General features: G+C 48.7%; 1 protein-coding gene across 1 annotated transcript in view; it reads left to right on the forward strand.

Annotated features, from left to right (window-relative positions):
* Positions 1 to 17,685, forward strand: part of nup210 (nucleoporin 210kDa) — a 36,014-nt gene that overhangs the window by 13,530 nt on the left and 4,799 nt on the right. The window contains 22 exon segments of the mRNA XM_031901273.1: positions 409 to 554; positions 1,013 to 1,234; positions 1,469 to 1,642; positions 2,877 to 3,069; positions 4,301 to 4,407; positions 4,798 to 4,902; positions 5,040 to 5,141; positions 5,328 to 5,456; positions 6,183 to 6,310; positions 6,772 to 6,907; positions 7,940 to 8,002; positions 8,482 to 8,661; positions 8,803 to 8,883; positions 9,637 to 9,768; positions 10,300 to 10,458; positions 10,559 to 10,650; positions 11,813 to 11,987; positions 13,461 to 13,636; positions 14,220 to 14,440; positions 14,845 to 14,981; positions 16,466 to 16,589; positions 17,402 to 17,548. Coding sequence (XP_031757133.1) covers positions 409 to 554; positions 1,013 to 1,234; positions 1,469 to 1,642; positions 2,877 to 3,069; positions 4,301 to 4,407; positions 4,798 to 4,902; positions 5,040 to 5,141; positions 5,328 to 5,456; positions 6,183 to 6,310; positions 6,772 to 6,907; positions 7,940 to 8,002; positions 8,482 to 8,661; positions 8,803 to 8,883; positions 9,637 to 9,768; positions 10,300 to 10,458; positions 10,559 to 10,650; positions 11,813 to 11,987; positions 13,461 to 13,636; positions 14,220 to 14,440; positions 14,845 to 14,981; positions 16,466 to 16,589; positions 17,402 to 17,548 — 3,129 coding nt within the window.

Genomic DNA, 17,685 nt, shown 5'->3' on the forward strand with positions numbered 1-17,685 from the left:
GTTAATATAGATAATGGGCGGCTAATACTGTGCTGAATATAGGGCGGCCCCAGCTTTGCACAGTGATTAGTACTTAGTAGCAACACTCCTATAATTCTCCGAACCGCTTCCATGGTCTTGCCTGTGCCACCCCACCCTTTTGCCAACAACTCCAGCCTTTCCACAGAACCATCTGTGCCAATGTGCCCATTACTGCCTGTGTCACTGCTGCGTCGGAGATAACGTCCCACTTTCTCCATCTGTTTTAACCCAGGATCACACTCTGTCTAAATCTTACCCAGCAACACATGACAAGTAGTCGCCATTATCATACTGGTCGATTATAACCATTGTCCAAATATTTGATTATAAAATATAATATGCTAAGGGTTTTCTTCCTCACCGTGTATACACTCTGTACCCCCACAGGAAGGCTCCCCCCCGGCAAGGACTACTGCAGCGGAATCACGGTACAAGCAGAATCTCCAGGCTACACCACTGTATATGTCAGCTACACTCACGGTCATGTTCATCTCAAATCCAAAATCATTGTAGCTGCTTATCTGCCACTGAGGGTAAGTGCAATCTCTATTACCTTGGAATGGATTTGCCTGCATTTAGGGCCAGTGGGCTTGGGGCTGAAGGGGGCCTGTTAGGCCCGTTGGGCTGCTTGCTCAGAATTAGATACTAGGACAGAAGCATTAGCCCACTGGCCAAGCTTTTATATCTGTAATATAGCATGAATTTTTAACTTGTCCCCTAAATGGTAGCCCCCTGTGGTTTTGCTCTTCCTATGAGATGGGATGCAACACAAAGGCTGATATATCAAGCACGTGCGTAACTATAGTTCCCATATGCGTCTGCCTCTCGGCGCCAGTGGGGGGGGGATTACAGGACATTCAGACAGAAGGGTGCCCGTTTGCCTCTCTGCATCCAAACTGCTCAAAGCAAACTCCCCTCAGTGTATCCTGATTGGATTGGAAGAAAATAGTTATTCAGCATGTAAAGTTCTGTGTGAATTTCCTTTTTATAGACCGTTGACCCCTCTTCCCTCGCGCTGGTCACGCTGGGATCCTCTAAAGACATGCTGTTTGAGGGGGGGCCCAAGCCGTGGGTGCTGGAGCCGGCCAAGTTCTTCAGGAATGTGACTTCAGACAAGGCAGAAAGCAGCAGCCTGGCGCTGGTGGAACCGAGCCTTTCCCGCGGTCACTTTCAGCACTGGGTCCGAGCCACGTGTCGAGACCTTGGGGAGCAGGTGAGTGGGGTGTCGGCCCCTTCATTCTCTTATTAAGCCGCTCGCTATTGAAGTGCAGAATCTGTATATATTGGTTTGTCCCTAAGGAAGAGTACAGTTAGTACGCGGATTTTTTTGAATAAAATTTTTTCACTTTATCGTTAAGTCCTTGTGTGCGGCTCTAAGCATTTGCCCTTGGGGCAGCACCGGATTTCTCTCCCGCCCCTGATTTTCCTCTCTGTGCTTCTCCTGCAGGTGATCTCATTAACTGTGGGGAACAAACCCACCGAGACCAATCCCTTTCCTGCTGTGGAGCCGATATCTGTGCGGCTGATCTGCGCTCCCCCCTCCAGATTTGCTTTGATCCCTGTGTATAAACACTCCCATATGGATCTCGTCTGCCCCCTCATGCAGCAGAACAAGCAAGTGGTAAGTATGGGATTGGGGGCAGTACTGGGTGTCCGTGCGTTCCGTCAGTAGTAATACAGTTTGGTGCAAAATACCTAATAGCCCCTAGCTACCTAAAGCACCTCCCTCCCATATTGATAACTAAGCTCTGCCTTCTTCCTGTATGCAGGGCTGCCATCAGAAATCACGGGGCCCCTCACGACAAAATTTTCTGGGCCCCCCTCCTCTAACGCCCTGCCCCCCAATGGCCCCTCCTCCAGTGACCCCTCCCATCAGTGCAAAGTACAATTGGTAGCCAGGGCCCCCCTAAAACAATGGTAGCCAGCTCCCCCCCAGCGTCCTTCCCAGGATCCTCCAGCTCCCAAGCATCCTCCGACTCCCCCCCTCCCCTGCTCCCACCAGCATGCTCCAGCTCCCCCCCCAGCGACTTCCTGCAGCTCTCCCCTCTTGATATGTGCCCCCGCTCCCCGCTGCATATGTACAGCTCCCCCCCCCCCACATCTTCCTACGGTTCCCCCCAGCGACTTCCTCCAGCTCCACCCCCAGCGACTTCCTATGACTCCCCCACTGCTTCCTCCAGCTCCACCCCAGCGACTTCCTCCGGCTCCCCTCAGTTCCCCCCCCCACCTCCAGTGACTTCCTCCGGCTTCCCCTGAGGCTTCCAACCAATCAAAATTCCTGCTGCCCACCAATGACAGGGCCCGTAGTTCTTTAAAGGGGGCCCGAGCTAAAAAAACTGTATCACAGCCGGGCCCCCTTTTAAAGCGTCTGGGCCCAGGACAACTGTCCCTGTGCCCCCCTGATGGCGGCCCTGACTGTATGTGCTGTTTAAAGGAACAGTTCGGTGTAAATATGAAACTGGGTAAAATACACTGTGCAAAATAAAAATGATTTCAATATAATTAGCAAAAATGAAATGTATAAAGGCTGGAGTGGGCAGATGCCTAACCTAATAGCCTGAACACTATTTCCTGCTTTATAGCTCTCTAAGTTGTTAGCAGCCAGTAACCAATCAGTGACTCAAGGGGGGGGGGCATATGGGACACAACTGTTCAGTTTTTTACCTGGTTTCATTTTTACGCTGTACTGTTCCTTTAAGAGAAACAATATGGCACCCCCTATTTATATTTGTAAATTCAAGTATAGATAGTGTTTACTTAGCATTTGTTTCGTCCCAGTGTTTCTCTTCTGAATGAACAAGAATGAATTAGGGTGAATCCATCCTGATGTCCCTTTGTCTGTCCGTCCCTTACAGATCCCAGTTTCCAACTATCGCAACCAGTTGCTGGAGCTGGCAGCCTTTGACCACCAGGGGCGCAAGTTTGATAATTTCAGCTCCCTCGCCGTTACCTGGGATTCTTCCCGATCGGCTCTGGCGAGTTTCGATTTGGCGCAACCCATGGAGCTGGTTCAGAAGGAGGACGGGAGCGGCCAGAGGAAAGTGCATGGTATTTGAGTCCTTTTTGTGTCTAGTCCAGTGATTCTGGTTCTGCTTCTTGCTGTTGTCCCCGTTATATCTTCCTGCAAAGGATCAGGTTGGGGGTATTAAGCTGAAATAATGTAACTTCTATTTCAGTTTATTTTCCCCCAGTGAACTCTTGACGCCTCTTTGCACCAGTCCTTTGTCAGTCAGGGGTTAAAAAGGGACCTGTCACCCTAAGAAATAATTCCAAATTCTTTTCCATTGTGTTTCCGAGCAAAATAAACTTCACTTACACTATATTAATATAATATACAGTTGGGTCATTTCCCTATGGGACCAAACTGTAAATTATATCCTTATAAACAGTGCTTAGTGATGTCATCAGTTATAACTGGAGCTTAGTGATGTCATTTCTGTGACTCACTAAAACTTGTATATAATAATAAATATAGTACCCCATGTTGTTATATGGGCCTTTGGCTTCGTGCTTTTATACAGGTCATGGAACTCAGAGGTGACTTCGGAGTTCCATGATGGAATATCCCTATATGTTACAATAGGGGGCACTTTATTCACTATATATTATAAGGAACTCCTCGGGGGCTTATAATATCCCTATATGTTACAATAGGGGGCACTTTATTCACTATATATTATAAGGAACTCCTCGGGGGCTTATAATATCCCTATATGTTACAATAGGGGGTACTTTATTCACTATATATTATAAGGAACCCCTCGGGGGATTATAATATCCCTATATGTTACAATAGGGGGCACTTTATTCACTATATAAATCTTGTTTCCTTCACTGTTGGAATGACACACCAATGTGTGGGTGCTGTTATTAAGACAAGCTTTGTATCATCCCCAAAATATTGTTTACGTGCCGGAATGGGGGACCTGATGCCCAGGCCCATACACTGGCTACACAGATGGTGTGGAGGGAGGGGGAAAGTGAGTGCTGAATGGAAAGTAAAAGTAATTGTCTGCCCCGCCTCTATGCTTAAGGAATAGAGGTTGACAGTTGGAATTTTGAAATGCCTTTTATAATGGTTATAGATGTATTAATAAAAAAAAGTCATTTGGGTTTCATGTTTAATTTGAAAAGGGCTTGTTGATGAGATAAAACTCCTCCTTTCGGACCCCAGTGTGCTGTTTGGTTAATTGGTACTAATTAGCACACACTAATTGCAAAGGTATGAAACCAAAATGGAAAACCAAATTCTCTGTTCTCTCCCAATGGTTTTTGTTAGGGTTCAACACGGTTTATGTTCACCAAGTATCGGGGACAACGGTAATTGCTGCAAAGACAGAGCGGTACCAAGAGGCCCATCTGCAGGCTGCGCGAGTGAGAGCGCCGGTATGTACCAAAGTGCCACGTGTCCCCCTATAGTAATATTTGTGTGCATGTGGGGCACATAGTTACCCCCCTCTCCAGCCGCATAGTTACCCCCCCCTCCAGCCGCATAGTTACCCCCCCTCTCCAGCCGCATAGTTACCCCCCCTCTCCAGCCGCATAGTTACCCCCCCTCTCCAGCCGCATAGTTACCCCCCTCTCCAGCCGCATAGTTACCCCCCCCTCTCCAGCTGCATAGTTACCCCCCCCCCCCCTCCAGGCACATAGATATCCCCTGCACATGATATTTGTTTGGGGATTAAAGACATTTTTTTAATGTGAAACAATGAGTGTAAAAGAAGTAATTTGGGTTTATTTTCCTTGAAATGATCGTTGCCCTCTGCCCCGTTACAGTATGAAGCGTTTGCGCCCGTCTCTGCCAGTCTGGACCTGCTGTTGGTGGAGGATGTGAAAGTAAATCCCAGAGCCATTTCAGTCTATAATCACCCGGATGTTACAGTAAGAAATGTTATTTCCCTAAAATGAGCAGCTCCTACCCCTCTGGCTCTGTATCTGCCCAGCGAGTGGATCAAGCACCCCCCCCGGGGTATCTCCCCTGTAATTGGCCGATTATATTCACAAATGTCTCATTTCAGGCGGAATTCACCATCTCAGAAGGGTCGGGCTATTTCTTCATTAACAGGAGCGCGGCACATATCGCCCGGACGGCGTTTGAGGAGTCGAGTGGGGTCGTATCGGTGAGTACGGGGACAGTTGTGCGTTTCACTAGCCCCTTAATTGCCCTCGCTGGCCTTTCTCTTTCTGTATAGTTATTCCCCGTCTCTCTCATATTCTCCTATAATGTTATGTCTGTGATTCACAGAGCCGCAGTTTGGTTGTACTTTCCCTTTGCTTTAGCAACCAAGGATTTTCTCCCATTACAGGTGTCACCCCTGCACCCTGGGGCCCTGACTGTGATGGTTTATGATCTGTGCCTGGCCTTCCCTGCGCCGGCGACTGTCAGTGTGCGCGTGTCCGATATTTATCAAGTGGATGTCCGAGTCGTGGATAAGGTTGGTCTCTTCAGAGTAATAGAATCTTCCAGGGGCTGTCCTACCATTTGGTTCTACTCAGGGTGGGTTTTGTAGCAATCTGCCCATCCCAGGGTGGGCACAGGGGCAATCCATGTTAGCTAGGGTGGGTTATATAGCAATCTGCCAATCTCAGGGTGGGCACAGGGGCAATCCATGTTAGCTAGGGTGGGTTATATAGCAATCTGCCAATCTCAGGGTGGGCACAGGGGCAATCCATGTTAGCTAGGGTGGGTTTTGTAGCAATCTGCCAATCTCAGGGTGGGCACAGGGGCAATCCCTGTTAGCTAGGGTTGGGTTTTGTATCAATCTGCCTGTCCCAGGGTGGGCACAGAAGCAATCCATGTTAGCTAGGGTGGGTTATGTAACAAGCTGCCTGTCCCAGGGTGGGCACAGGGGCAATCCATGTTAGCTAGGGTGGGTTATGTAACAAGCTGCCTGTCCCAGGGTGGGCACAGGGGCAATCCATGTTAGCTAGGGTGGGTTATGGAACAAGCTGCCTGTCCCAGGGTGGGCACAGGGGCAATCCATGTTAGCTAGGGTGGGTTATGTAACAAGCTGCCTGTCCCAGGGTGGGCACAGGGGCAATCCATGTTAGCTAGGGTGGGTTTTGTAGCACCCACAGTTCACTGGGTGTATGTTTGAGTAGCCCATAGTATTTGGTAGAATTGGAGCAGTTTAAAGTAATAAATGTGATTTGTTTTGCAGGTAGAAATTGGAAAACTGGTAAAAGCCTATGTCAGGGTTCTGGATTCTTCCAAAAATCCATTTCTTGCTAAATACCTGGAATATATGGACCTGGAACTGGGCTCATCATCTCAGATTGTGTCCATAAAGTAAGTATGGGCTGGGGGGCTCCAGGTCAATGTTATGGGGGTAAAGGGCAATAGTAGGGTACCGGAGAGTAGCAATGGGGTAATGTTACCAGATTGTCTCCATACAATGAGAGTGGTGTGGGGGTGCTACAGGTTAGTGCAGGGGGGTGCAGGGCTGAGGCTATGGGGATGCTCATGGGTTACAGTATCATCTGCCGATACAAAGATTATTCTAAGGAAATGGTTTTCATCTCCCTTTTTTAACCATCTTGTTGTGTAAGAACTTCCAGCAGGAATAGAATGAATCCCATTACTGGCCAAATAGAATGATTTATAGTTGAATATGACCTCCAGGTTCCCTTTTGCCCCCCTGTTCCGCCCATGAAACTGGGTTGTTATGGCAATAGGCCCGGTGCTGATCCTGTGAAGTTCTCACAATGATAAATGGCCGACATATTGAGTGTAACTGTGCGGTTCCCCAGGGCCCTGCGGGAGAAGGTGGATGACTACACGGCTGTATTTGCAGTACATGGCATCGCCATCGGGCAGACAAGTCTCGTCGCTACGGCCACTGACAGAGCTGGCAGCAGGATTGACTCCTCGCCACGAGCCCTTGAGGTACAGAAACCACACCAGCGCCCCCACACTGCCTGGCATTCAGCCTGCCAACAGTTGCCTTGTAGGGCCCTGTACCCGCGGGCATTTGGGGCTGGGCACATATCCACGGATAAACCCATAAGAGCGATACTGGCACTGCGCTCTTCCATACATTTCCTATTCATGTCGTCCCCAGGTCCTGTGTCATTGACAGTAACTTTTATGTTATAGAATGTCCTATTCCTAGCAACTTTTCAATTGGTCATTTTTTTAAAAATAGATTTTTAATATTTCTGCCTTCCTCTTCCGCTTTCGTGGTTTTATTCTTTATATTCTTTATCTTTCAATTCATGCCCTCTTCTATTCATATTCTAGTCTCTTTCAGTCTACTGCCTGGCTGCTAAGGTAAACAAGACCCTAGCAACCAGAGAGCTGCCGAAATTCTAAGCTAAGAGAGCTGCTAAATAACTGAAAAGGCAAAAAAAAAAGAAAACCAATTGCAAATCGTCTCGGAATATGTTAACTATAAGATAAACTAAGTCTGTTTAAAGGTGAACAACCCCTTTAATAAGAGGTGCAATGTTCACTCCATGGGGCGTATATACTAAAGAGTTAATATAATGGTTGGTACATTTCACATTCAGCCATAATGCCCAGCTGCGTGCCCCCATCACATAATATAATATAATATAACATACATATATATATATATATATATATATATAATTTCCAACTCTTTCTATCTCCATCATCTCCATTTATCTCTACAATCTCCATCTCTGTCTCTATCGTCTCCGTCTCTCTCTGTCTCTATCAACTCCATCTATCTGTCTCTATCTCTCTCCATCTCTGTCATCTCTATCTCTAGTTATAGTTCTGTGGAACAGAATAGCTGGGTGCCATTTATTGATGCCAGTAGGGTGCTTATATTGGAAGGTAACTGTCCCTTTCAGGTTTATGCACATTTAACCCTTGCTGTTCCCTGAATTTCACCCCCCGGCCCCCGTCAGTGTTGTATTTTCACCCGACTAAACCAAGTCCTTCTCTCCTCAGGTTTTTCCTCCTTTCCGCCTGCTGCCCAGAAAGATCACACTGATTATTGGTGCAACGATGCAGGTAGGGAGGAGCCGGAGTGGGAACTGCCAGTGACGGTTCATGAGAATGTTTGAGTCACTGACAGGGCTGGGCATTTACATGGAGAGTCTCTGGGAACATGGCTTTAGCTTAAATTCCCCCCCCCCCATGTCTGTGTGGGGTATGGGCATAAAGTCTTTTTTTTGGGGGGGGGGGGGCGTCATGGAGGCTGATTATTGAATAGTCCTGGCCTTATAAACAAATATAGTAGAACCCCCCTAACTGTAGATCACATATGTATTTTCATAAAATCTGTATGTAATTTAACCCCTCCCACAATTGCTCAGAAGAACCAGGAAGTTGGACAGTGAAACTAATCCCGGTTTGCCCTGGTTAGTGCAAAAAATGAAGCCCATTCCCACCTACAAAGTGATGAGCCGTGCGTGTTTAGTTCCAGCCGCAGTCACTGAGCTCATGGTGAAGCCGCATTGTCATTTCTCCCCAAACTCTGTGTTCCCCAGATCACTTCCGAGGGGGGGCCGCAGCCTCAGTCCAACATCTTGTTTTCTATCACGGATGAGAAGATCGCGTCTGTCGGCAGCAATGGCTTTGTCAAAGGAGCGATGGTCGGAAACGGGACGGTCACCGGGGTGGTTCAGGCTGTCGATGCCGAATCTGGCAAAGTTGTCATCGTGTCTGAGGTAACGGGATTTTCTGGCGTGAGTCAGGACTCCCAGCTTTGTCTCTGATTGGCTGGATTTTAACTCTCTGTGGCTATGGTGCCCCTGGGATAGTTGTCACTGATACACCATGCACACATCCCTCTCTCTCTCGCGCTGCAGGATACAGTGGAAGTGGAAGTTGTCCAGCTGAGGGCTGTGCGGATCCATGCGCCAATAACGAGGATGAAAGTGGGGACGCAGGTAAGTGCTAGAGAGGGAAGTGCCACGATTCTCTCCTCCTGTAGTCCCTGCACACACGTCCCCAGACTTGGTAATGGCTCCCTTTACTCTCCCTCCATCCCCACCCTGGAGATCCTCTCTGCCTGCTTTCCTTCTCATTGGGAGCCCTCCTTTTGTCTGATGCGCTTCCCTTACTGCCTCTCTCTGGTAGCCCTCCTTCTGTCTGATGGGCTTCCCTTACTGCCTCTCATTGGGAGCCCTCCTTCTCTCTGCACTTCCCTTACTGCCTCTCATTGGGAGCCCTCCTTCTCTCTGCACTTCCCTTACTGCCTCTCATTGGGAGCCCTCCTTCTCTCTGCACTTCCCTTACTGCCTCTCATTGGGAGCCCTCCTTCTCTCTGCACTTCCCTTACTGCCTCTCATTGGGAGCCCTCCTTCTCTCTGCACTTCCCTTACTGCCTCTCATTGGGAGCCCTCCTTCTCTCTGCACTTCCCTTACTGCCTCTCATTGGGAGCCCTCCTTCTGTCTGATGCACAGCTCTGGGACCATAATGGGTGCCCCTTAACCAAATAAGAATGTTTATGATTATATTTGTGTGTTTCCCATACAGGTAAAATATACCTTTCCTATATTAATGTTTTTTCCCTGTAAATAACATTGGCATCAAGCAGTATTTTTAGCAGCCAGGTGGCCCTATTCCCATATTGAGTCTGTGTGTGAAACAGGGCTGAGCTCTGCGGCTATAAAATGTCTTTTCCATGGATCCTTTGCAGATGCCGGTGTATGTGATGGGAATAACGAGCAGCCAGACGCCATTCTCATTTGCTAATGCCGTGCCGGGCCTAACCTTCCATTGGACTGTGACGAAAAGGGATTTCATTGATGCCCGAAGCCGACACAGTGAGGTGCAGATACCCTGCCTTTCTTAACATTGACATATATATGTGTTTTGTATCGGAGAAGTGAAGATCCCCACTTGGTTGGGAGCAGAAGGGTTAATGAGAGGGTGTGGGAGGGTAGGAATAGCCAATAGGGCCCAAGGGGAGGGGTCACAGCACAAAGGGCATGGACATGAGGGAGATGGGAAATGAGAGAACCAGACTGGGAAATAAAGTAAGTAAGGAGCAGGCAGGGGGGAACAGTGCCCAATTGGGGCAAATCAAAAGCAAAAGGCATGACCCAAGGTAAGTGTGAAAGATAAAGGTACATAAGCATTAACATGAGGGAAGTGGGAGCTGTAATGCGTGGAAGGAAAGAGTTAACACAAGACTGAAAACTGTTCTAGATTAACCTATAGAGTTATCTTGCCTGGCACCATCTCCCTGGGTATCCGGAAACCCATTGCCCAGTAGACCCTGCTCCGGCGTCTGCCCGAGGGTCTGTCTTGTACCCGCTCTCACAGGCACGGTAACCTACACATCATGTGCTTCCCTCAGGCGCTGGTGGAGCTGCCCGCACAGTATAACTTTGCTATGAGCGTCTGGGCCAAAATGAAAGGCAAAACTGGGCTGAAAGTGACTGTAAAAGCAACTGACCCTGCGGCAAAGCAGCTGTACAACATGGTGCCGGAACTGTCCGACGAGATCCAGATACAGGTACGTGGGAACCTCTGCTTGGTACAAGGGGGGAACCCCTCTGTGTGTCGGCTGCCATATCCTTACTCTGTATGAACTGTGCCTTGTGCTTGTGTTGCAGGTGTACGAGAGGCTGCACTTAGTCACCCCCAGTATTGCGACTGAGCAAATCCTAATGTCTCCCAATTCCTTCCTGAGGCTTCACACCAACAGGTACGGAGGCTGCTGATCTCATACAGTTGGGCTGGAACTTATGGCTCGACTGCTCCCACTGACACCGGGGGGGTGGGTATATATGTGTGCTAGCTCTTGGGTCGGTTCCACAGACACAGGTCGGGGGGGGGGTATATATGTGTGTTGGCTCTGGCTAATGACTGGGTCACTCCCAAAGACACAGGTGGGGGTATATATGTGTGCTGGCTCTTGGGTCGGTTCTACAGACTCAGGTGGGGTGGGTATATATGTGTGCTGGCTCTTGGGTCGGTTCCACAGACACAGGTGGGGTGGGTATATATGTGCTGGCTCTTAGGTCGGTTCTACCGACTCAGGTAGGGTGAGTATATATGTGTGCTGGCTCTTGGGTCGGTCCCACAGACACAGGTGGGGTGGGTATATATGTGTGCTGGCTCTTGGGTCGGTTCCACAGTCACAGGTGGGGTGGGTATATATGTGTGCTGGCTCTTGGGTCGGTTCCACAGGCACAGGTGGGGTGGGTATATATATATGTGCTGGCTCTTGGGTTGGTTCTACAGACAGGTGGGGGGTTACATATGTGTGCTGGCTCTTGGGTTGGTTCTACAGACAGGTGGGGGGTTACATATGTGTGCTGGCTCTTGGGTTGGTTCTACAGACACAGGTGGGGGGTTACATATGTGTGCTGGCTCTTGGGTTGGTTCTACAGACAGGTGGGGGGTTACATATGTGTGCTGGCTCTTGGGTTGGTTCTACAGACAGGTGGGGGGTTACATATGTGTGCTGGCTCTTGGGTTGGTTCTACAGACAGGTGGGGGTTATATATGTGTACTGGCTCTTGGGTCGATTCCACAGACACAGGTGGGGTGGGTATAGGGTCGGTCCCACAGACACAGGTGGGGTGGGTATATGTGTGTGCTGGCTCTGGCTAGTGACTGTGTCGGTTCCACAGACACTGGTGGGGAGTATGTGTGCTTTATAACTACCCCCTATCCCACAGAATAATATATGTAAGTTGGAAACTCCACTTTTGCCAAGCAATACGGTGGCATTTCCCATTTGGGGGTGACACATTAATAGTTAAAATGAGGGGGGCACAAACATTAATAGATCAATAAAATATATAATCACATAATTCACACTGTTAATATAACAGTGTATAACTAATTTATTGGTATTTCAGGGATCGCTTTGCCAGTGTAAGTTACCGGATACTGAGTGGGTCCCAGGAGGCCCCCGTGGTGCATGTGGATGATAAGGGGCTCCTTACGGCTGGATCCCAGACCGGGGTGTCTACCATGGAGATCAATTCCCGGGAGCATTTTGGAATCAATCAAACCATTATTGTTTCTGTGAAGGTAACTCTCTCTCTCATTCTCTCTAGAAGGGAATTCCCTCTCATTCTCTCTAGAAGGGAATTCCCTCTCATTCTCTCTAGAAGGTAACTCTCTCTCATTCTCTCTAGAAGGTAACTCTCTCTCATTCTCTCTCTAGAAAGGAATTCTCTCTCATTCTCTCTCTCTAGAAGGGAATTCTAGCTCTAGCGCCTAAGGGGAAATGAAACATAAGGTTTGCCTTGTTCTACCCCACCCCACTTATCTATGGGCCCCTGCGCTTGTGTGAGGCGCTTTCTTATTGCTTTCCCTACAGAATAAATACAGGTGTGGGATCCCTACTTGGTAAGGGGTTGGGAGAGAGTCCCAGCCAAGGGTTAATACAGTGTTAGGGGTTGGGAGAGAGTCCCAGCCAAGGGTTAATATGATATTTCCTATACAAGTGGCACGGCGAGGCGCTTGTTACCGACCTTCCATGCCGACAAGGTCCCATTTGTGCGTCGCTGGGCAATTGCCTCATCTAGAGCCTTTAATGCATTAAATCCCAATTCTTTACGGGTCACACACTGAGTGTGAACCTTAAATAGGGAGTAAATGAGCCGCACTGAGTGCTTTGTACTGAGTCTGAGTGCAACTGGCCTTTGGCTTCCGCCCCAGGGACTCCCTGCGACTCCTGCGACTCCTGCTCTTTATTCTGATGCACAGTCGGCCCGGGGTTCCCCAAATTATTGCAGTTTTGCCACTAAATTAGATCTGAGCAGCTCAGGACTCGCGCAGTACCCTACTGTCTTATTATAGAGAAACAGCCAATCGGTGGAAACGGAAGGTTTCTATTGGGCACTATGGGAAATATGGGATAAGGGGCCCCATACTTGGACAGATAGGATCTGTGCCACTGTGACAGAATGCTCTGTTATACAGATAGCTAGAATCTCAGCCATAAAGCAGGGCAGGACTGCTGCTTACAATGGGGGGATCAGATAGGATCTGTGCCACTGTGACAGAATGCTCTGTTATACAGATAGCTAGAATCTCAGCCATAAAGCAGGGCAGGACTGCTGCTTACAATGGGGGGATCAGATAGGATCTGTGCCACTGTGACAGAATGCTCTGTTATACAGATAGCTAGAATCTCAGCCATAAAGCAGGGCAGGACTGCTGCTTACAATGGGGGGGATCAGATAGGATCTGTGCCACTGTGACAGAATGCTCTGTTATACAGATAGCTAGAATCTCAGCCATAAAGCAGGGCAGGACTGCTGCTTACAATGGGGCGGGGCTAGGGGTGGGCTACAGATTCTTCTCTCGTCCCACATATGGGCAGATACAGTTCCACATACAGTTGTAGGTTTCTATGCTAGAATCCAGTCTGTGTATATATATTTCTTGCTAACAGTTAGGGAAATACCATCATAAATGCAATATATTTCCCTAACGTACAGCTGCCAATAAACCTATTTTATGCAGGAATAAATCCCCTGATTTCTTCTGTTCCAGGTGTCCCCCGTATCCTATTTGCACATCGTCACAAGCCCCACCCTCCGGAGCGGAACTGGTACCCTGCTGCCTGCTATACCCCTGGGCATGACGCTAACGTTTACTGTCCAATTACACGACAGCACCGGCGATCTCTTCCATTCCCACAATGCACTTCTCAGCTTTGCAACCAACAGGTGAGTGTCCTCCCTGCTGAACATTTCCCATGGGGCCTTTCTTCCTGTAGAAACCCAATCCGGGTCCTTTGGGTAAGGGCCCCTAGACTTCTGCCATAGCAGCTTGTCTGTTGGTTTACTTGTCCTTTATTGATTTAACAGGGCCTTGCTGCTTAGCTCTGCTGCCAACTGCCACTCAAGTGAGCGAGTGGAGGCCACATTCCCAGAGTGACACTCACTATCCACTGATCCCTATTGGCTGGCCGGCCTGACCCAGAGAGACTGCAGTGCAGCTTATTGCGGGGAGTTTTCCTGCAGTACCAGCAGTGGCCTCTTGGGGGCTCTTACAGGGACACTAGAGGCCAAACTTTGTTCTCCCTTTTCTTTCAGGCCACTTGTAGGTGCTTTAGTGCCCCCGGTGGTGTCAGATTCACATTACACAACAGAAATGTCTTGATTCTCCCAGTATTTAGACCAGTTTAAGGGCTGGAAACGGCAATTGGGCAGCTTTTTCCCCAGCTAATCAGGAAGTGTGTTTCTTATAAACACGTGAAGCATTTCAATATTCTGTGTATGAAGTCTGTGCTTCATTTGTCCTCCCCAGGGACGACTTTGTCCACGTGACTAAGGGAGCCAATAATAACACATTCATAGTGCGCACCGAGAACGTGGGACTCACGATATTCAGCGTGTGGGACCCCGAGACCCCTGGGATTGCAGACTACGTGCCTCTCCCTGTTCAGTACAGCATTGCCCCCAGTCTGAGCGAGGACGCCATTGTTGGAGACATCATCTGCTTTACTTGCCCTATTGCAGGCCCAGAGGGTAAGTAGGAAAGCCTGAGAGAGACAATTGTGTGGGTTTGGGAATAATACGGGGAGGGGGGGTTCCACAGGGTCTCTGCGTCAGATTCCCAATGTTCCTGCTTTTGGGAACTCAGGTTTCTTAGTTATGGAGATATCAATATGAAAATTGTGTCCTTGTCTTCACCACGCGGAGAATACGGTGGTTGATTGGCTGCCGGCTCGCTCAGGAGCAGACGGGTCAGCAGCTGCAATTGGGCTGTGTATGGGCAGCTGTTGGCATAGATGGCAGGGTATGGGAAGCTGTTGGCAGAGATGGCAGGGTATGGGCAGCTGTTGGGCAGAGATGGCAGGGTATGGGCAGCTGTTGGGCAGAGCTTGGTGGGTCCGGCTGGCCCATTCATTTTCCATTCTTTGTGTTGGCAGGACTGAAGGGAATTTGGAGCTCTTCATCTAACTCCATTCTCCAGATTGATCCCAAGTTTGGAGTCACTCTTGCCAGGGGCGTCGGTCTCGTCACTGTCTATTATGAGATCCCAGGACTGCTAAAGACCTACAGAGAGGTAATAGCATTATTATTTGCATCCCAGTGACCTAGGAACCATCCACGTGACCCATGACCCCCCCCCCCCCCCCCCCGTGCTCTGCCCACTCAACTGCTGCTCATGTTGCAGTGAGATACAAAGCCAAGTGGGCTCTTCCTGAAGCTTCTGCCCTTAGGCTCCATTTTTTATTGCCCATTCTATTATCCAGTCTAACTGCTCCCCCCTATTACCCCCTCTGCCAAAACTCTCACCCTGTTTCAGAGAGAAGCGACTCTTCACTTTGCTCAGGGCTGTATTATACGCTTCACTAACAAAGTATCCCAAATTCAATGCAGTTTAAAAAATCACATCTTTATTCAAATATCCATATTAAAAACCTACAGACCCCACAGAATGCTGCATTCGGTTTTATTTGCCCTTTAATCTGGGGGATGTATGGCTCTTTAGGATACTTTTTTCATTAATATTATTGTAAATTGCATTATACTCTGGCACATATAGACATGGGCATACAATTGAAATGGTCCAACAAGCAGAATAACTGAATTCCCCCCCCCATTAATCCGATTGCCCCATGCTTGAGGTTGGAGCAGAACTCACACGTTTATTTGGTTATTATGCATGGGCTGTGACCCAGCAATGGAACAGGATTGGTCAGTTAGAATATATAGTAAAAGTAAAATCGTGTCTGATTTTATAGAAGAAATACTCCTTAAAAGGACCCTGCCATGATATTTATGGGGCACTTATTATCTCACTTTATGACGTTGTTACACAGGAAATAATTCCCTCTGCCATTTAACCTTTTATTCTTCAACCAACAAATGTATTTGTAGCTGTAATATTGGTGTGTAGGCGCCATCTCAGTGCCTTGTGCCTGAGTCTGAGCTTTCAGCCAGTGCTACACATTAGAACTGCTTTCAGCTAACCTATTGTTTCTCCTACTCCCATGTAACTGGAGGAGTCCCAAGCCGGACTTGGATTTCTTACTATTGAGTGCTATTCTGATACCTACTGGGAGCTGCTATCTTGCTCCCTTCCCATTGTTCTGCTGATCGGCTGCTGGGGGTGAGGGGGGGGGATATCACTCCAACTTGCAGCGCAGCAGTAAAGTGTGCCTGAGTCTGAGCTTTCAGCCAGCGCTACACATTAGAACTGCTTTCAGCTAACCTATTGTTTCTCCTACTCCCATGTAACTGGAGGAGTCCCAAGCCGGACTTGGATTTCTTACTATTGAGTGCTATTCTGATACCTACTGGGAGCTGCTATCTTGCTCCCTTCCCATTGTTCTGCTGATCGGCTGCTGGGGGGGAGGGGGGGGGATATCACTCCAACTTGCAGCGCAGCAGTAAGGTGTGCCTGAGTCTGAGCTTTCAGCCAGCGCTACACATTAGAACTGCTTTCAGCTAACCTATTGTTTCTCCTACTCCCATGTAACTGGAGGAGTCCCAAGCCGGACTTGGATTTCTTACTACTGAGTGCTATTGTGTCCATCCCTGCAGGTTGCTGTGCGTATGCCCCAGAGAATGAGGGCGCTCTATGCCAATGGGGAGAAAATCAGTCTGCATGCCGCAAATCTACATAAGTTTGATGTAGAAATAGATGGGAAAAGCCACAGTTTGACGGGTGAGTGTGACCATTTGCTGCTCTGCTTGTTGGACACTTTTTGGGGTGTATGGGGAGTCCCCACTAATAAAATGTGGTACCTATGTGGGGCAGTTACCCTTTGTGTAATGAACAAGTGCTGCTGTTGCACGGCATAGTGCTACGTCCAATAGGGACATTCAATTGCTGTGGCCCCTTACGCCTAACAATTAGGGGAACAATTGCTCCCAGTCCTTGTAAAACCTTAGTCCTAGAGGTGCTCAGTCTCTGTATAGAAGGTAAATATCTGTAATGCAACTTTATAACTTCACAAAGGATCTCCTCCCTCTTGTGTCGGGGGGGGGGCAGGGGGGCAGTCTAGTACCCTCCCTGTACCCCTCCGATGTGGCCTGGAATCCTTTGGCATTTGGGATAAATAACATTTCTTTGGAGAGGCCAGGGGTTTATTTTGAATAAGGGGGGGTCCAGTCCAGCTCAGAGTTTCTGCCAGGGGGGCACTAATATTCTTGCTTGTCCTGAAGAAGCCCAGGGGTGCAATGCAAACTGAGCCAATAGGAAGGACTGCCCCCCCAGAACCTGCCGTTATGTCGCTTTTGTGCTTCTTGGGCTCTGAGTGGTCTCTCTAACTTGTCCTTTAATCCTCCCGTCTGTCCGTCTCTCAGGCAATTTGGGGCCTAATTACAGCAGCACTGACACCCCCACCCCCCCCTGACTGTGGGGGGGACAGTGTAACTGGTAAATCACAGGTCCCGGTATCACTGAGGAATATTGTTCTTTTAGCCACGTTTGTATTATATAGCTTTTCTCTGTTAACGTGACTGTTGCGTTTTTAGGGCAGTGTTCGGCCGCTCAGATCGAAGCAATCAAGGAGCTTCACCCGGAGAGTGTAATTAATTGCCACTTACAATTAAACGACCGCAAAGCGGAAGTTGCACCGTGGGATATATTTGCGGCGACCCCCAGTTTCAACGTGGAGGCGGGTGAGTGTTTGTCGCTGCGGCTCGGGCATTGGTAGGCACGTTCCGTGGGACTGTGGCATCATGGGAAACCAGATAACCAGTTACAGCTGCTAATTGGATTTTGTTTCCCACTTGCCATAAAGTAAAGAACGGATGTT

The sequence above is a fragment of the Xenopus tropicalis genome, chromosome 4, assembly GCF_000004195.4.
Source record: "Xenopus tropicalis strain Nigerian chromosome 4, UCB_Xtro_10.0, whole genome shotgun sequence".
In the NCBI taxonomy this organism is placed as follows: domain Eukaryota; kingdom Metazoa; phylum Chordata; class Amphibia; order Anura; family Pipidae; genus Xenopus; species Xenopus tropicalis.